Below are 12,489 nucleotides of genomic sequence, written 5' to 3' on the forward strand. Positions count from 1 at the left end.
CGCCCCGCGGTGCGCACTCGCCCCACTCCACGCGTGCTCCGCGCTCCCCCTGCCCACTCGCCCCCCTCCGCGCTCCATCCCCACGCCCCCCCCCTCCCCTCGCACCCCCTCCCCGCGCCCCCTACTCCCTCCCACGCCCCCCCCACGCCCTCCGTTCCCACTCCGCGCGCCCTGCCCGGTTCCCCAGCGCTCCCCCGCCGCCCGTGCCCGCTCCCCACGCCCGCCGCTCGCCCCCCCCGGCCGCTCCCTCCCCGGCAGCCTGCGTGCGACACGCCGCCTCCCCGCCCCGCTGCCACCCTCTGCCCCGTCCTTCCCCCGCGGGCTCCTGTCTGGACGTGTCGGGACTCGGGCTCCGGGCGCTGAGTAATGCTCGGCGCAGCGCGATCCCAGCCAGAGCCGCCGCCGCCGCCGCTCCGCGCCCAGCGCTCCCGGGGCGCTCCGGCCGCGACCCTGCCCGCTCCGCCGGCCACCCGGCGACACCGGCGGGGGGCGGCGGGGGGCCCGCGGCTCCCCATGTGCCTGCGGGCCCCGCGGGAGCCGCAGCGCCCCTCGGCCGGCCGGCCCCCCCCACACACCCCCCGGGCGCCCTGCCCACGCCCGCCGCGGCCCCGGAGCCCCGGGGCGCCCTGGGGAGCGGCGGGGGAGCGCGCCCCGAGGGCCGAGGGCCCCCCCGGCCCCCCGGCCCGTCCGGCCATGGGGGGCTGAGGCGGGGGGGCGCGGAGCTTGGCGAGGCGGCGGCGGAGGGCAGGGAGCCCGGGGGGGGCGCGCAGCCCTCGGCGGGCGCTGGGGCGGCGGGAGGCGGCGGGGGGGGCATCCCGGGAGGATGGCAGAGCCGCCCCGGCGAGCCGAGCCCCGGCGCGCAGGGAGCCAGTGAGAGGGAGGAGAGGGGAAAACACAAACAAGCAAACAACCCACAACAAACAAAGCGGGCAGAGAGCAGCGCCGAGCCCCGCCGCCCCTGCCCCAAAGGCGCCCGCCCGCCCGCAGCCCGCACAGCCGCTGCCCCAGCGAAGATGCGCCCGGCCCTGGCCCACGGACTCTGCTCGCTGCTGCTCAGCCTCTGGGTACCCAGGTAGGACCTGCGCCCCCCCCCCCTTCCCCACCTCCCCACCTCCCGCAGCCCCGCGGCCCCCCAAACCCTCTGCGCCCCGTTCCTCCGGGGAGCCGCTGCGCGCAGCCCCGCACCGGGGGGCTCCGCGGGGTCCCTCTCTCCCCGGCACGGCTCCCCCCGGGCCCCCCCGACCCCCCGGTGGCCCCTCACGGCCGGCTCCCCGCGCTCGGGGCGCTGTCAGGGCCGCCGTGGTCCCCCCCCCAGTGTTGCTGCGCCCCCCTCTTTTCCCCGCCGGGATGCGCGGCTCCCCAAACCGCGGAGCTTTGCGCTTTCCTCCCCGGCCGGAGCCACCCCGGCGCGGCCCGGCCTGCCTCAGTTTCCCCTCTGTGCCCGGAGGAGGCCTGGGGATGGGGGGGCAGCGCCCGGTGCCGCTGCCGCCGGCGGGGGGGGGAGAGCGCAGCCCCCAGCCCCGGGACCTCGCAGCCGGGATCCAGCAGCATCCCCCCATCCCTGAGCCCGAAGGCAAAGGTGTGGGGGGCAGGTGGGGGCCTCCTGGTTTCCAAAAATCGGCCCCCCCCCTCCTTCACTCACCACCCCCGGCTGTCTCCATCTCCCCCGGGTGACTGGGAGCTCCCCTCTGCCTGCTCCGAAACTTGTGCGCTGCGGGCAGCCAGGGGTTAACCGTGGTGCTGAGAAAAGGGGGGTGGGGGGGGTGGGGGTCCCCCCGCCCTTCCCCCTCCCTCCAGCCCCTTTAAATATAATTTGTTAACGTTGGGACTTGTATTAATTAAAGCGGCAGCCGCTGCAGCCTGTGACCCGGGGGCTTGTCACCGTGAAATCAAGTTTAAATCCAGATTTCAAGGGGGGGGGGGGAGAGAGAGCTGGGGGGGGGGGGGAGCGCCGCGTCCTCCTAGGGACGGTGACAGTGACAGTGACAGCCCCGTGAGGGTCCCTGGCCCCCCTGAGCCCTGGGAGGAGCGAGAGGCAGCAGGACCTGCCCTCTGCTCCCTGGGCCCTGGGTGGGGGCCCCTGCCTCAGTTTCCCTGCCGTGCAACGGGGACAGCGACCGCGTTATCCCCCCGTTTCCCCCCCCGGGATGCTGCTGGGTGAAGCTGGCAGGCGCTGGGGGTGGCTCAGGACAGGCAGGGGACGAGGTCACCGCAGCGCTCGGGGTGCTGGCCTTGGGGTGGCTGCAGGGCTGCTGCCCATCTGCTGGCAGCCAGGGCTCGGGGCGAGGAGCAGAGGGTCCCCCTTGCATGCAGGGGCTTTGGAGGGTTGTGCCCCCCCTCTGCCCTTCTTCTTCTCCGTCCCCCCCCGTCGCAGTCCCCGTGGATTCGCGCTGTGGCAGCTCGCCCCATGGCAGTGGTGGGATGGGTATGGAGGCACTTGGGGAGCTGGAGACGGCAGCAGCGTGACGCTGACAGCTCCTTCCCCCCCCAGCCAGCTGTAATTCAGCGGGGATGCTGGGGCTGAGCCCTCCCTCCAGGGCTCCGAGGCAGCCCCTGTCCCCTGAGCTGCCTCTCTCCATGTCCCTGCAGCAGGCTGGCAGGAGCTGGGGGCGCAGAGCGGGAGCAATCCTTCTCCCCGGGGCCTGGCTGCAACCCCAGGGAGCTGCAGTCCCTCCTCCAGCAGCATCCTCCTCCGAGCCTCCCTTCCCTGATCGAGCCTCGAAGGGCTCCTGCGCCCCTGCTCCTGCGGGCACCCAGCTCCTGGGGAAGAGGGAGCCCTGCCCGGGGAGAGCTTTCCGCAGGGATGGAGCTGTCCTGAGCGAGCTCCTCACGTCTGCTTGTCCTGCCTGCACCTCTCCTACCTCCAGCCATGTCCCTGGACGTGCTTTCTCCATCTCCCCATGCTCCATCCACCTCCCTTCTCCCCAGACAGCACCTCTGCTTGGATAAGGACCCCGTACCCAAAAAAGGAGCCTCCTCTTGCCCCCATCCCCCTGCCAGCCTCTGTGCTCCTGCTCCTGGCGGTGACAGCACCAGCTCGGGAGCGTTCAGCAGGGTGCTGAGCTCCGAAATTCCCAGCTGAGCTGCTGGGAAAGGGATGGTCCCTCTGCTTCCTCCCTCTCTCCTCCAGGAGACACAGATCTGGCGGCAGCAGGGATGGAGCCCGAGGGTTTCCCAGCCTCTGCAGCATCTGCTGGGCTCACAGCTTTCCCTTTTCCCCCCAAAGCTCCTGCTCCAATGAGATCCTGGGCCTGAAGCTGCCGTCGGAGCCGGTGCTGAACGCCAACACGGTGTGCCTGACGCTGCCGGGGCTGACGCGGCGGCAGCTGGAGGTGTGCGTGCGCCACCCCGACGTGACGGCCTCGGCCATCCAGGGCATCCAGATCGCCATCCACGAGTGCCAGCACCAGTTCCGGGACCAGCGCTGGAACTGCTCCAGCCTCGAGACCAAGAACAAGATCCCCTACGAGAGCATCATCTTCAGCAGAGGTAAGGCACCCCTCGTCTTCCTCCTCCTCTGCCCAGACTCCGCTCTCGGGGGCCCAAATCGGGCACAGCTCCTTCCTGGAGCAGGGCACCGGGACAGGTCCTCAGCATCCCCATGGCTGAAGGCAGAAAGAGCTGGATCCTAAAACCCTTAGGATCTGCCAGACCGAGCAGCAGCAAATTGGGCTCTTCCCCATGCGCCTTTTTTTTGGCCCTTGTCCTGAGCTACGTGCCCATGCCCAGCTTCTCCTGAGACTCCTCCTAGGTCCCACCACTTTCCCAAATCTTCCCCCCGCGTGCTGTAGGCTGGTGGTGCCATGGGGAGCCTTAGGGGGCACCTTGGGGTGGGTGTGAGGGTGTGTGCCGTGCTCTGGGGTTCGGTTTGGTGGATGCACTGCGCATCCTGGCTCCTTCCTGCTCTGGTGCTGGATTTTGGGGATGGTGTCTGAGCGCATCGCGGCGAGCAGAAGCACAACGGGCTGTAGGTCTGTGAGCACATCGCCCTGCTGTCCTGCCTTCGTGCTGGCAAGCAGGTGTCAGTCCTCTGAAGGGATGCACGGGCAGGGTAGAGAGATGGCTGGAGAGGGCACGCAGCAGCCTGTGGGTGCCGGGAAGCCCCTCACATCCAGGGCAGGGGGGCAGGGGATGCTGCCTGCAGGCAGGTGCCCGGAGGAGGGCAGCGCCGGTGCCTCCGCGAGCAGCACCGAGCGTAGGGCCTGGCAGGGAGGGTGGGGACCGTCAGCCCTGATAAGCATCATGGTATTTCCAGCTCTCTGAGGAGCACGCTTCGCTTCCAGTCTCCTCGGGCAGCGGGAGACACCGGCTCGCTGTCTCAAGCCACCCCCAGAGCCGGGCGAGGTGCCCCCTCGGGGGTCCCCCCAGGCTGGGCGAGATGCTCCAGCAGCAGCGGGGTGCAAAGCCCAGCGGGGAAGGAGCTGCCCCAAGGTCCTCAGCCCCAGGGCGCCGGGCACCGTGGGGATGTCCCCCTCTCTGTACTTGAAGAGGGGGGCCATTAGAGCAGGGATGCAGCTGGGAGGAGAGGCGAAGCGAGGGGTGCAGGCTCCGTGCCGCACGCGCTGATGCATCTGGTCCCCGAGGTCCGGGTCTCCTGCCCCATCCTTGGCGTGCCTGGGAACGCGGCGTGCTGGCAGGATCATGCTTTGTAACCCGAAGTGACAGACCCCTTTAATCTTTCATTCCTTTTCCCACTTCTTCTGCCATCAGTTCAGCCGTGCGTGAACCTCACTTTAAATTATTTGTAGCTGCTTTCTCCCTCCCTCCATCTCTCCCTCCCTCCTTCTCTCCCTGCTCCGCTCGGCTCCCACCTCCGCCCCGTCCCCCCGCACCCCACACGTCTCCCCCAGCGAGGTGGCAGCATCCCAGCTCGATGCAAGCCCTGGGGAGCCAGGGAGGAGCAGGGAGGCTCCAAGCAGGACCTGATGGGAGTCTGAAGGGGGTTTCTGGGCAGAAGAGCTGGGGAGAGGGATGCTGATGGGTTCCAGGGGTGGATGGAAAGGGATGGAGCGGTGCTGTGGGTTCCCCTGGTATCCAGGGGCTGTCAGGAGTTGGCTGTGCAGGACCGTGCCTGGCTGCGTGCCCAAAACCCACTGCGGGTGGCAAAGGGGTGCTGAGCCCTTGTCCTGGCCCTGCACTTGCAAGTGGACCCGTGATGGGGTGTGCTGCTGCGGGGTGCAGCCCTGAGGGGTGTTGTGGGGTGCAGAAGGTCCCTGTGCCCATGGCTCATCCCAACCCCGTTTATCTGTGGCTGGGCTGTCCTGGAGCGCAGCATCCCTCCGGTTCCTCCTGCAGCATTTGGAGGCAGGGTGAGGTTTGCCAGCCTGTGCCCTCCTCAGAAAGCCTCCCGGGTGCTGTGGGTCTGTGGGGACCTGGCCAAAACCTGGCGAGGAGGGGGGGAACTCCCTGGAGGCCGGCAGGGCCGGGTGCCAGGTGCTGTTAGGGCCATCCCGAGGGATGCTGCCGAGCACAGGACCCCGGCACCCAGCTCTGCAGAGCCCCAGCCAAGCTCTGGCGCCCGCAGACCGCAGCTCCCAGCCCAGCACAGCTGCAGCTGGGATCCTGGCAGGGATTTTCGGTGCCCCCAGGCGAGCTGCGGGCTTTGCCCACCTGGCCCCGAAGCGCACACGCACGCGCGCGCGCACACAGGTGCCACGGGTGCTCAGCTGCAGCCCTGCGGGTGCCCGCAGCCCCTGGCCGTGCCCCCCGGGTGCACGGGCACAAAGCGGTGGCCTCGGGGAGCGGGCAGCATCCCCGGAGGCGCAGGGCTGAGCCCAGCTCCCCGCAGCCCGAGGAGCAGCTCCAGCTCCCGGCCCGCAGCGCCGTGGGCGGACGGGGAGCCGCGTGCTCGCAGCGAGGGCTCCAGGCTGTCCCCGGCACGCTCGGGAGGCGCAGGGAGGGCAAGTCGCGATCTGCAGGGAGCCGTTTAGTGCCTGGCGCGGGGCCAGAGCCTGGCAGGTTCACCTGCAGTTTAATTAGGGCGAGGGGAGGGGAGGGAGCGGGGCTGGGGGAGAGGCGGCGTGTCGGGACCGGCTGGCTCTCGCGGGAGAAGCGCTCCTCCGCCTCGCCAGCCAGCGGGGACGGGGGCCTGGCAGCCACCCTGGGCATCCCCGGGGTACCCTACGGTGCCCCTGGACCAGACAGCAAGAGTGCAGAGCAGGATACTTCCCACAGCCCTTCTCGCATCTCCTGCAGCTCTTCTGTACTCTCCAAAGGGACCTGGTGACTCGGGCATCACCACCAAGGCCTTAGGAGCCTTGGGCAGCTGGTCCCTCTCTCCAAAGGGCTCGGGGAGCAGCTGATGCTCACCGTGCTTGGCTGAGGCTCCTGGAACATCCCACCCTTGCCGAGACCGCGATGCCCAGGGTTGTCAACTGCAGCCACCTTGGCCACAAGGGGTTCCCAACTTGGTCTCCTCACCAGCAAGGAGACGGGCTTGCTAGACACCCTGGGTGGGGTACAGCTTCTGTCTGGGCTCCAGGAGGGATTTTAAGGAGATGCCGCATGGGAAATTATTAGTTAGGCTGGGGAAATGGGTGAGAAAGAGGCTAACGGAAAGGCAGGGCTGGAGAGGAGAGCGTGGAAGATTTTGCTCCTGCCATCCCTGGGCATGGGCTGGGGGAGCAGCCGGGGACACCGAGCAACGGGGCTGAGAGCTGCCCGTGCCAGGCGAGGAGGCAGCCTGGAGGCTGGTCCAGGGGATGCAGAGCTGATAGGGTGATGCAGGGGGTTTAGGGGTGCCGGGGGCTCGTTCTCCATCCTGCACTGCATGCCCGAGGGATGAAATTCCCAGATTGGGGCTCTGCTTCTTGGGGAAGCTTGCAGGGAGGTGGCGCAGGCTGGTAAGATGAGGTCCTTATAATAAAGACAAGCTGCTGCCGTGCGTCGAGAGCTTCCCTGGCTGGATGTGGAGATGCTCCCCGGCCAGGGATGGGGAGCGGGGGCTGATCGTGCCGTGGGTGTGTTGCCACCCCCGGGGAGGCTGCACAGCGTGCGCACCAGCTGCCCCATTACCTGCCCAGTGAAAAATGTTGTTCAACTTGTGCATTGGAAGAGACAGGCTCGGAGCAAGCTTGTCCGACACCGAGGGGAAGCTGGGAGAGGCTCCCGGTTGCTTTTAAGCAGCGCCTCGTTAATTTTTTAAACGCACCAGTGTCAAATTAGCACACAAAAGAGCAGCAGGGCTTTAAATGCAGGTTTCCGAGATGCGTTTCGTTTCCCTTTAATAAGATCATAGCGTTGGCTCAGCAGGCGGCAGGGAACCACGGAGGAGACATGCGTGCTGCCGAGCATCGCCTGCGCCAAGCGCGCCCGCCGGGGAGCCTTCGCTGGGAAAAGCCCCCCAAAACCTCCCGAATCTTCAGCAACCCCAGGGCTGTCCAAGGTCTTTTTGTCCAAAGGAGGGAGAGGGGCTTGCAAAGCCCATCTGTTTATTTATTCACGTGGGAAGGCAGCGCAGAAAGTCTGTCCCTCCCTCCTTCCTTGCTCCTGGGCCGGTCAGGGCGCAGCGAAACGAAGCGTGCTGGGGGCTCCCCGCCTGGCCTGGCACCAGCAGGAAGGAAAATAATAATTAGCATTAAAACAACACCGAAAAGAGAAGGTCCCAGGTAGGGGAGGCTGTGTCCCTGCGCAGCCCTCAAGCAGCCCCTGCCCGCAGCCCCACAGGACCCGTCCCTGTCCCCATCCGCCCCACTGGCTGCTAATGGCACTGGCGGGTGTCCTCGCTCCCCGGCGCTTAACGACAACCAGCTGCCGGCCCTGGCAGCCCACGGTGCGGTCGGGGATGTGCAATTTTTCCAGCGTCGTATCGCATTTACAGGAGGTTTCAGCAGGAAGCAGCAGGGCTCAGGGCTCGGGGCTCGGGGACTGGCGCAGATGGATAGGGCAGGACGGGCAGTGCCGCACGCCCCGGGGCCACGATTTGGGGTCCTGGTGCTGTGCGTGGGGACCCACAGCTGGTGGGGAGCGCTGCTGCCCGCCTCAGCCAGGGACAAATCCTGCCTGCTGCTGTCTGGGCAGTGCTGTTGGCACAGCCACCCTTTTGGGGAGGACGCCTGCACCCACTCTGTGCTTCCCAGCGGTGTGGGATCTGTTCCTTCGCAGAAATATTCCTCAGCCAATGTGCTTCCTTCCTTCCTTCCTTCCTTCCTTCCTTCCTTCCTTCCTTCCTTCCTTCCTTCCTTCCTTCCTTCCTTCCTTCCTTTCTTCTTTTTATGCCCTGGGGAGCTCAGATGGGATGGAAGGTGATAACTGCCTCTCCCACCAGCCCCAGACGCCGCGGTGACATCTCCACAGGGCGCTGCGAGCGCAGGTGACGGTCCTGCCGTCTGCATCCAGCACCGGGCAGGGCTGGCACCTGGTGCAGCGCTGTGCCCTGCTTGGCAACGGCACTCAGGGCACCCGGAGAGGTTTTGTTCATGGTCCAGACACAGCAGGAGCCCGGCCTGAGCCCCCTCTTTCTCCTTCCCCACAGGTTTCCGGGAAAGCGCCTTCGCCTATGCCATCGCGGCGGCCGGCGTGGTGCACGCCGTCTCCAACGCCTGCGCCCTGGGCAAGCTGCAGGCTTGCGGCTGCGACCAGAAGCGGCGGGGCGACGAGGAGGCTTTTCGCCGCAAGCTGCACCGGCTCCAGCTGGAGGCCATGAACCGCGGCAAGGGCATGGTGCACGGCGTGCACATGGAGCACATGCCCGCCGAGACCCCCGGCCTCCAGGACTCCTGGGAGTGGGGGGGGTGCAGCCCCGACGTGGACTATGGGGAGAAGTTTTCCAAGGATTTCCTCGACTCCCGGGAAACCTACCGGGACATCCACTCGCGCATGAGGCTGCACAACAACCGCGTGGGGCGGCAGGTGAGTGGCACCACGGGGAGGGGGACACGGGGACACCGGTGGGGATGGCATCCCTGGGACACACACGGGAGGATGCAGGGGGTGGTGCTGGGGTGGCACAAGTGCCTGAGGCGAGCAGAGCTGCCTCCCCTCCGTTCTCATGATGTCAGGTCTCGTTAAAGGTGCTAATTAGTAGCTCCCTGTCTGGGAAGTGGTGTTTAAAAGCAGGAGGGGACCAGAAGCTGGCTGCGCTCCCCTGCCCGGCCGCGCTGCCAGCAGGTGCAGGGGGGACCCCAGCAGCACGGTGCTTGCTGTTCCCGGGTGCACGACGCCAAGGGAAACCCCAGAGATGGGGGATGGCACCACGCAGCGCCTTTAGGATCTGCTCTCCCCGGAAAGGAGCAGGTGCAGCAGCTCTGTGCGCTTCTCCTCTACCAGGGGCAAGCCCCGAGCATCCTCCCCGAGGTCCACGTGCCCCCCGAGGGTACCCTGCATGTTTGTAGGGCCGACGCGTGCCTGGCTCCCAGCTCGGACCCCGCAGTGCCCGGGGAGGTGACAAACCCACTGAAAGCCAGCCCTGGTGGCCCAGGGACGCAGGTTTCTGTAGTGTAGTGGTTATCACGTTCGCCTGACACGCGGAAGGTCCCTGGTTCGAAACCAGGCAGAAACATGCCCTTTTAAATCCAGCTCCGAAGCCGGGGAGGGGATGCACAGCACAGCAGCATCCTCGTGGGCATCTCGCTGCCTGGCCTTTGCGCAGGAAGCCACGGGGGCAAGGAAAAAAAAGCTCACACCCCCCCTCAGCGTGAGGCTTCCCATGCAAACTCAAGACCCCAGCACGCACGCGGGAGGCTTTGCGAGCCCTCCTCGCCCGCCAGATCAGAGAGCAAGAGGATGAAAGGCAGGGAGCCTGGAACTACCCATTACCCTCACAACAAAGGGCTACGATAAAGCTCTTATGAGCGTGTCTGGGAGGAGCTGGGAATGTGTGAAAGAAAGCACCAGCGAGTTCAGGCATGTGCCGAACCCGGGTGTCTGTGAGATGGGAGAAGGACCTGGCTGGGCAGGGGTGTGCAAGGAGAGGTGCTGGCGAAGGCACTCCAGGGCCTGGTGGGGTCTTGCCCCCCAAGCAGGATGGAGAAGAGGCTGCCCACGGGCAGGGATGCTGCGGCGCAGGGATTTGGGATGCCCGGTGCTGTGACGGCTCGGCTGTTCCACGCTGGGTGATGGGGACACCAGCATCCCGTCCCCTCCGTCCCAGCGGGGACCTTGCGGCACTCGATGTGGATTTCCCTTGGTCCAGGCCTGGGAGGGGAGGCAGCAGAAGATGGGATCCCGATGCCAGGCAGCCGGTGTTCCCCACCGGCACGCCCAGGGCACGGCAGGGAGGACAGGCAGCTCATTACCTGCGAGGTGGAGGCTGTTCCCGGCAGGAGACAGGGCTCTCAGCAGGATGAAAGCCAAACTCCAGCCCAGCCCAGACCTCTCTGCCGGGTGCCCCGAGCTCCAGGCGTGTTTCCCTGACCTGCCTTCATTAACATAAGTGCTTAGCAACGGGGAGATTTACTCAAAAACAAGCAAACAAGCGGCAAAAAATACCCACCCCTACCAAAACAAGGCGCTTCTTGCATTGCCCCCAACCAGGGAGGGGTGAGAACAGGGGACCTGTGACAGGCACGAAGCCAGGAGGCCGGCAGGGACATCACGGGATGAAACCTCACGTGGGGCTGCGTGTCCCCCAGCCCCCGGGGGGCACCAGCCTGGGATTGCATTGGCACGTCTGGGCTGCTCTGCGCCAGCCTCAGCCCAGCTGAGGCACCCCGAGGGGTCCGGGGGTCTCCGTGGGAGGGGGTCTGCTGGAGCCCACGCGAGTGAGTGGGGCTGGGGGCAGGCAGTCCCATGGGGAATCCCTGTCCCTGCTCGCTGAGGCTGGGGCCGGGCAGGAAATTGTCTCCCAACCACCACAAAGCTGGTGGCAACGCGCTTCAAAGCGCCTGCTGCCTTCAATCTCTCCGCGCTCTGTAATTTGGGGCTAATTTCCCTTATTACGTTGTTACTCTCGGGCAAAGGGGTGCGGAGGGGGAGGATGGGGGACAGGCCTGCTGCCTTCCTTGCTGCTCTCAGGCACGGCTCGGAGGAGATGCTCGGTCCCCAAGCCAGGCAGCCCCCCCTGTGGGGTCAGAGCAGAGGGTGGCACCAAGTGGCACCAACCCTCTGAGGCTGCTCTGTGCCCCTGGAGGTCGCTGGGCTTGAGCTCTTTGCCTTGGTGCGGCCAAAGCAGCATCCCTTGTATTTTTGGGTGGCCCTTCAGCACCTGCCCTGGATGCCAGCACCGTCCCCTCCTCCTGGCATAACCACCGTGGTCCCTCTCGTCCCTTCGTTGGCCACACTCCCAACCACAGCGCCGTCCCTCGCGGGGGCGGACGTGTGGCGATGGCCCTGCTGCAGCCTCCCAAAACCACGAGCTGGGACCGCAAGCATCTCCAGTTCCTGCTTGAAATTCACCTCCTGGTGTGCCGTGGTGATCCCACATGGCCCATACACAGGGAGCTCCACGTCCCCCTCTCCATCACCCAGACACCGCATCCTCCCTGCTAACCCCTTTGCCTTCCCCTCCCCGCCCAGGTGGTGATGGACAACATGAGGAGGAAATGCAAGTGCCACGGCACCTCGGGGAGCTGCCAGCTGAAGACCTGCTGGCAGGTGACCCCCGAGTTCCGCCTCGTGGGGTCCCTGCTCAAGGACCGCTTCTACGGGGCCACCCTCATCCGGCCCCACAACCGCAACGCGGGGCAGCTGGAGCCGGGCCACGCTCGGCACCGCCGCCGCGCCGGCATCAGCGAGCTGGTCTACTTCGAGAAATCGCCCGATTTCTGCGAGAGGGAGCCGGCCCTGGACTCCTTGGGCACCCAAGGGCGCCTGTGCAACAAGACCAGCCCGGGCATGGACAACTGCGAGAGCCTGTGCTGCGGCCGCGGGCACAACATCCTGCGGCAGACCCGCAGCGAGCGCTGCAACTGCAAGTTCCACTGGTGCTGCTTCGTGGCCTGCGAGGAGTGCCGCATCACCGAGTGGGTCAGCGTCTGCAAGTAGCCCCCCGCCCGCCCCGGGGTGCCAGGGACAAAGCGCGCCCGCCCCGGGGACCGGCGCTGGGGGGGTGATGGAGCCGCGGCGGCCGCTTCCCTCCGCTCCGGAGCCGGAGAGGAGATGCTCAGCACGAGGGCGGCCCGGCCCTCCGAAACCAGCACTTTGTCGTCACCCGGGGTGGGTGGGGGCTTCTTGTCACCCGGGGAGGGTGCCCGCCCGGCCCCGCACCGAGGCACCGGGGCTGACGGCCCCGGGAGCGCACGGCCACGCTGTACAGAGCGCCGACACCAGCACCGCGCGGGGGGCGCAGGGTGGGCACTGGGGGGGCACCCGGTGGGACGGGGTGGGGTGGGGTGGGGACAGCGGGGCACGGGGTGGGAGGGTGGGGGGACGCACCGGCACCGTGCGCAGGTTCCTCCGGCCACGTTGCGCTCCCGGTGGGGTGGGGATGGAGGCTGGGCATCCATCGGGGGCTCAGCACCCCCCAGCTGGAGCTCACCAGGACGGAGCTGTAGTGCAGGGGGGTGCTGTCGTGGCCGGAGGGGAGGGTGCCCGGGCTGTGCTGTGCGTGCC

The 12,489-nt window shown here is 67.2% G+C and overlaps 1 protein-coding gene and 1 non-coding gene across 2 annotated transcripts; both read left to right on the plus strand.

Annotated features, from left to right (window-relative positions):
- Positions 1–323: 323 nt before the first annotated feature.
- WNT10A (Wnt family member 10A) lies at positions 324–12,242 on the plus strand. Its single transcript, XM_068687230.1, has 4 exons — positions 324–1,072; positions 3,227–3,489; positions 8,474–8,850; positions 11,455–12,242. The coding sequence occupies exons 1-4, from the start codon at positions 1,014–1,016 to the stop codon at positions 11,920–11,922; spliced, it is 1,167 nt and encodes a 388-aa protein (XP_068543331.1). The 5' UTR covers positions 324–1,013; the 3' UTR covers positions 11,923–12,242.
- On the plus strand, positions 9,427–9,499 carry TRNAV-GAC (transfer RNA valine (anticodon GAC)). Its single transcript has one exon. It is a non-coding gene; the product is annotated as a tRNA-Val (tRNA).
- Positions 12,243–12,489: the final 247 nt, after the last annotated feature.

Source organism: Anas acuta, chromosome 6, assembly GCF_963932015.1.
Source record: "Anas acuta chromosome 6, bAnaAcu1.1, whole genome shotgun sequence".
Lineage (NCBI taxonomy): Eukaryota > Metazoa > Chordata > Aves > Anseriformes > Anatidae > Anas > Anas acuta.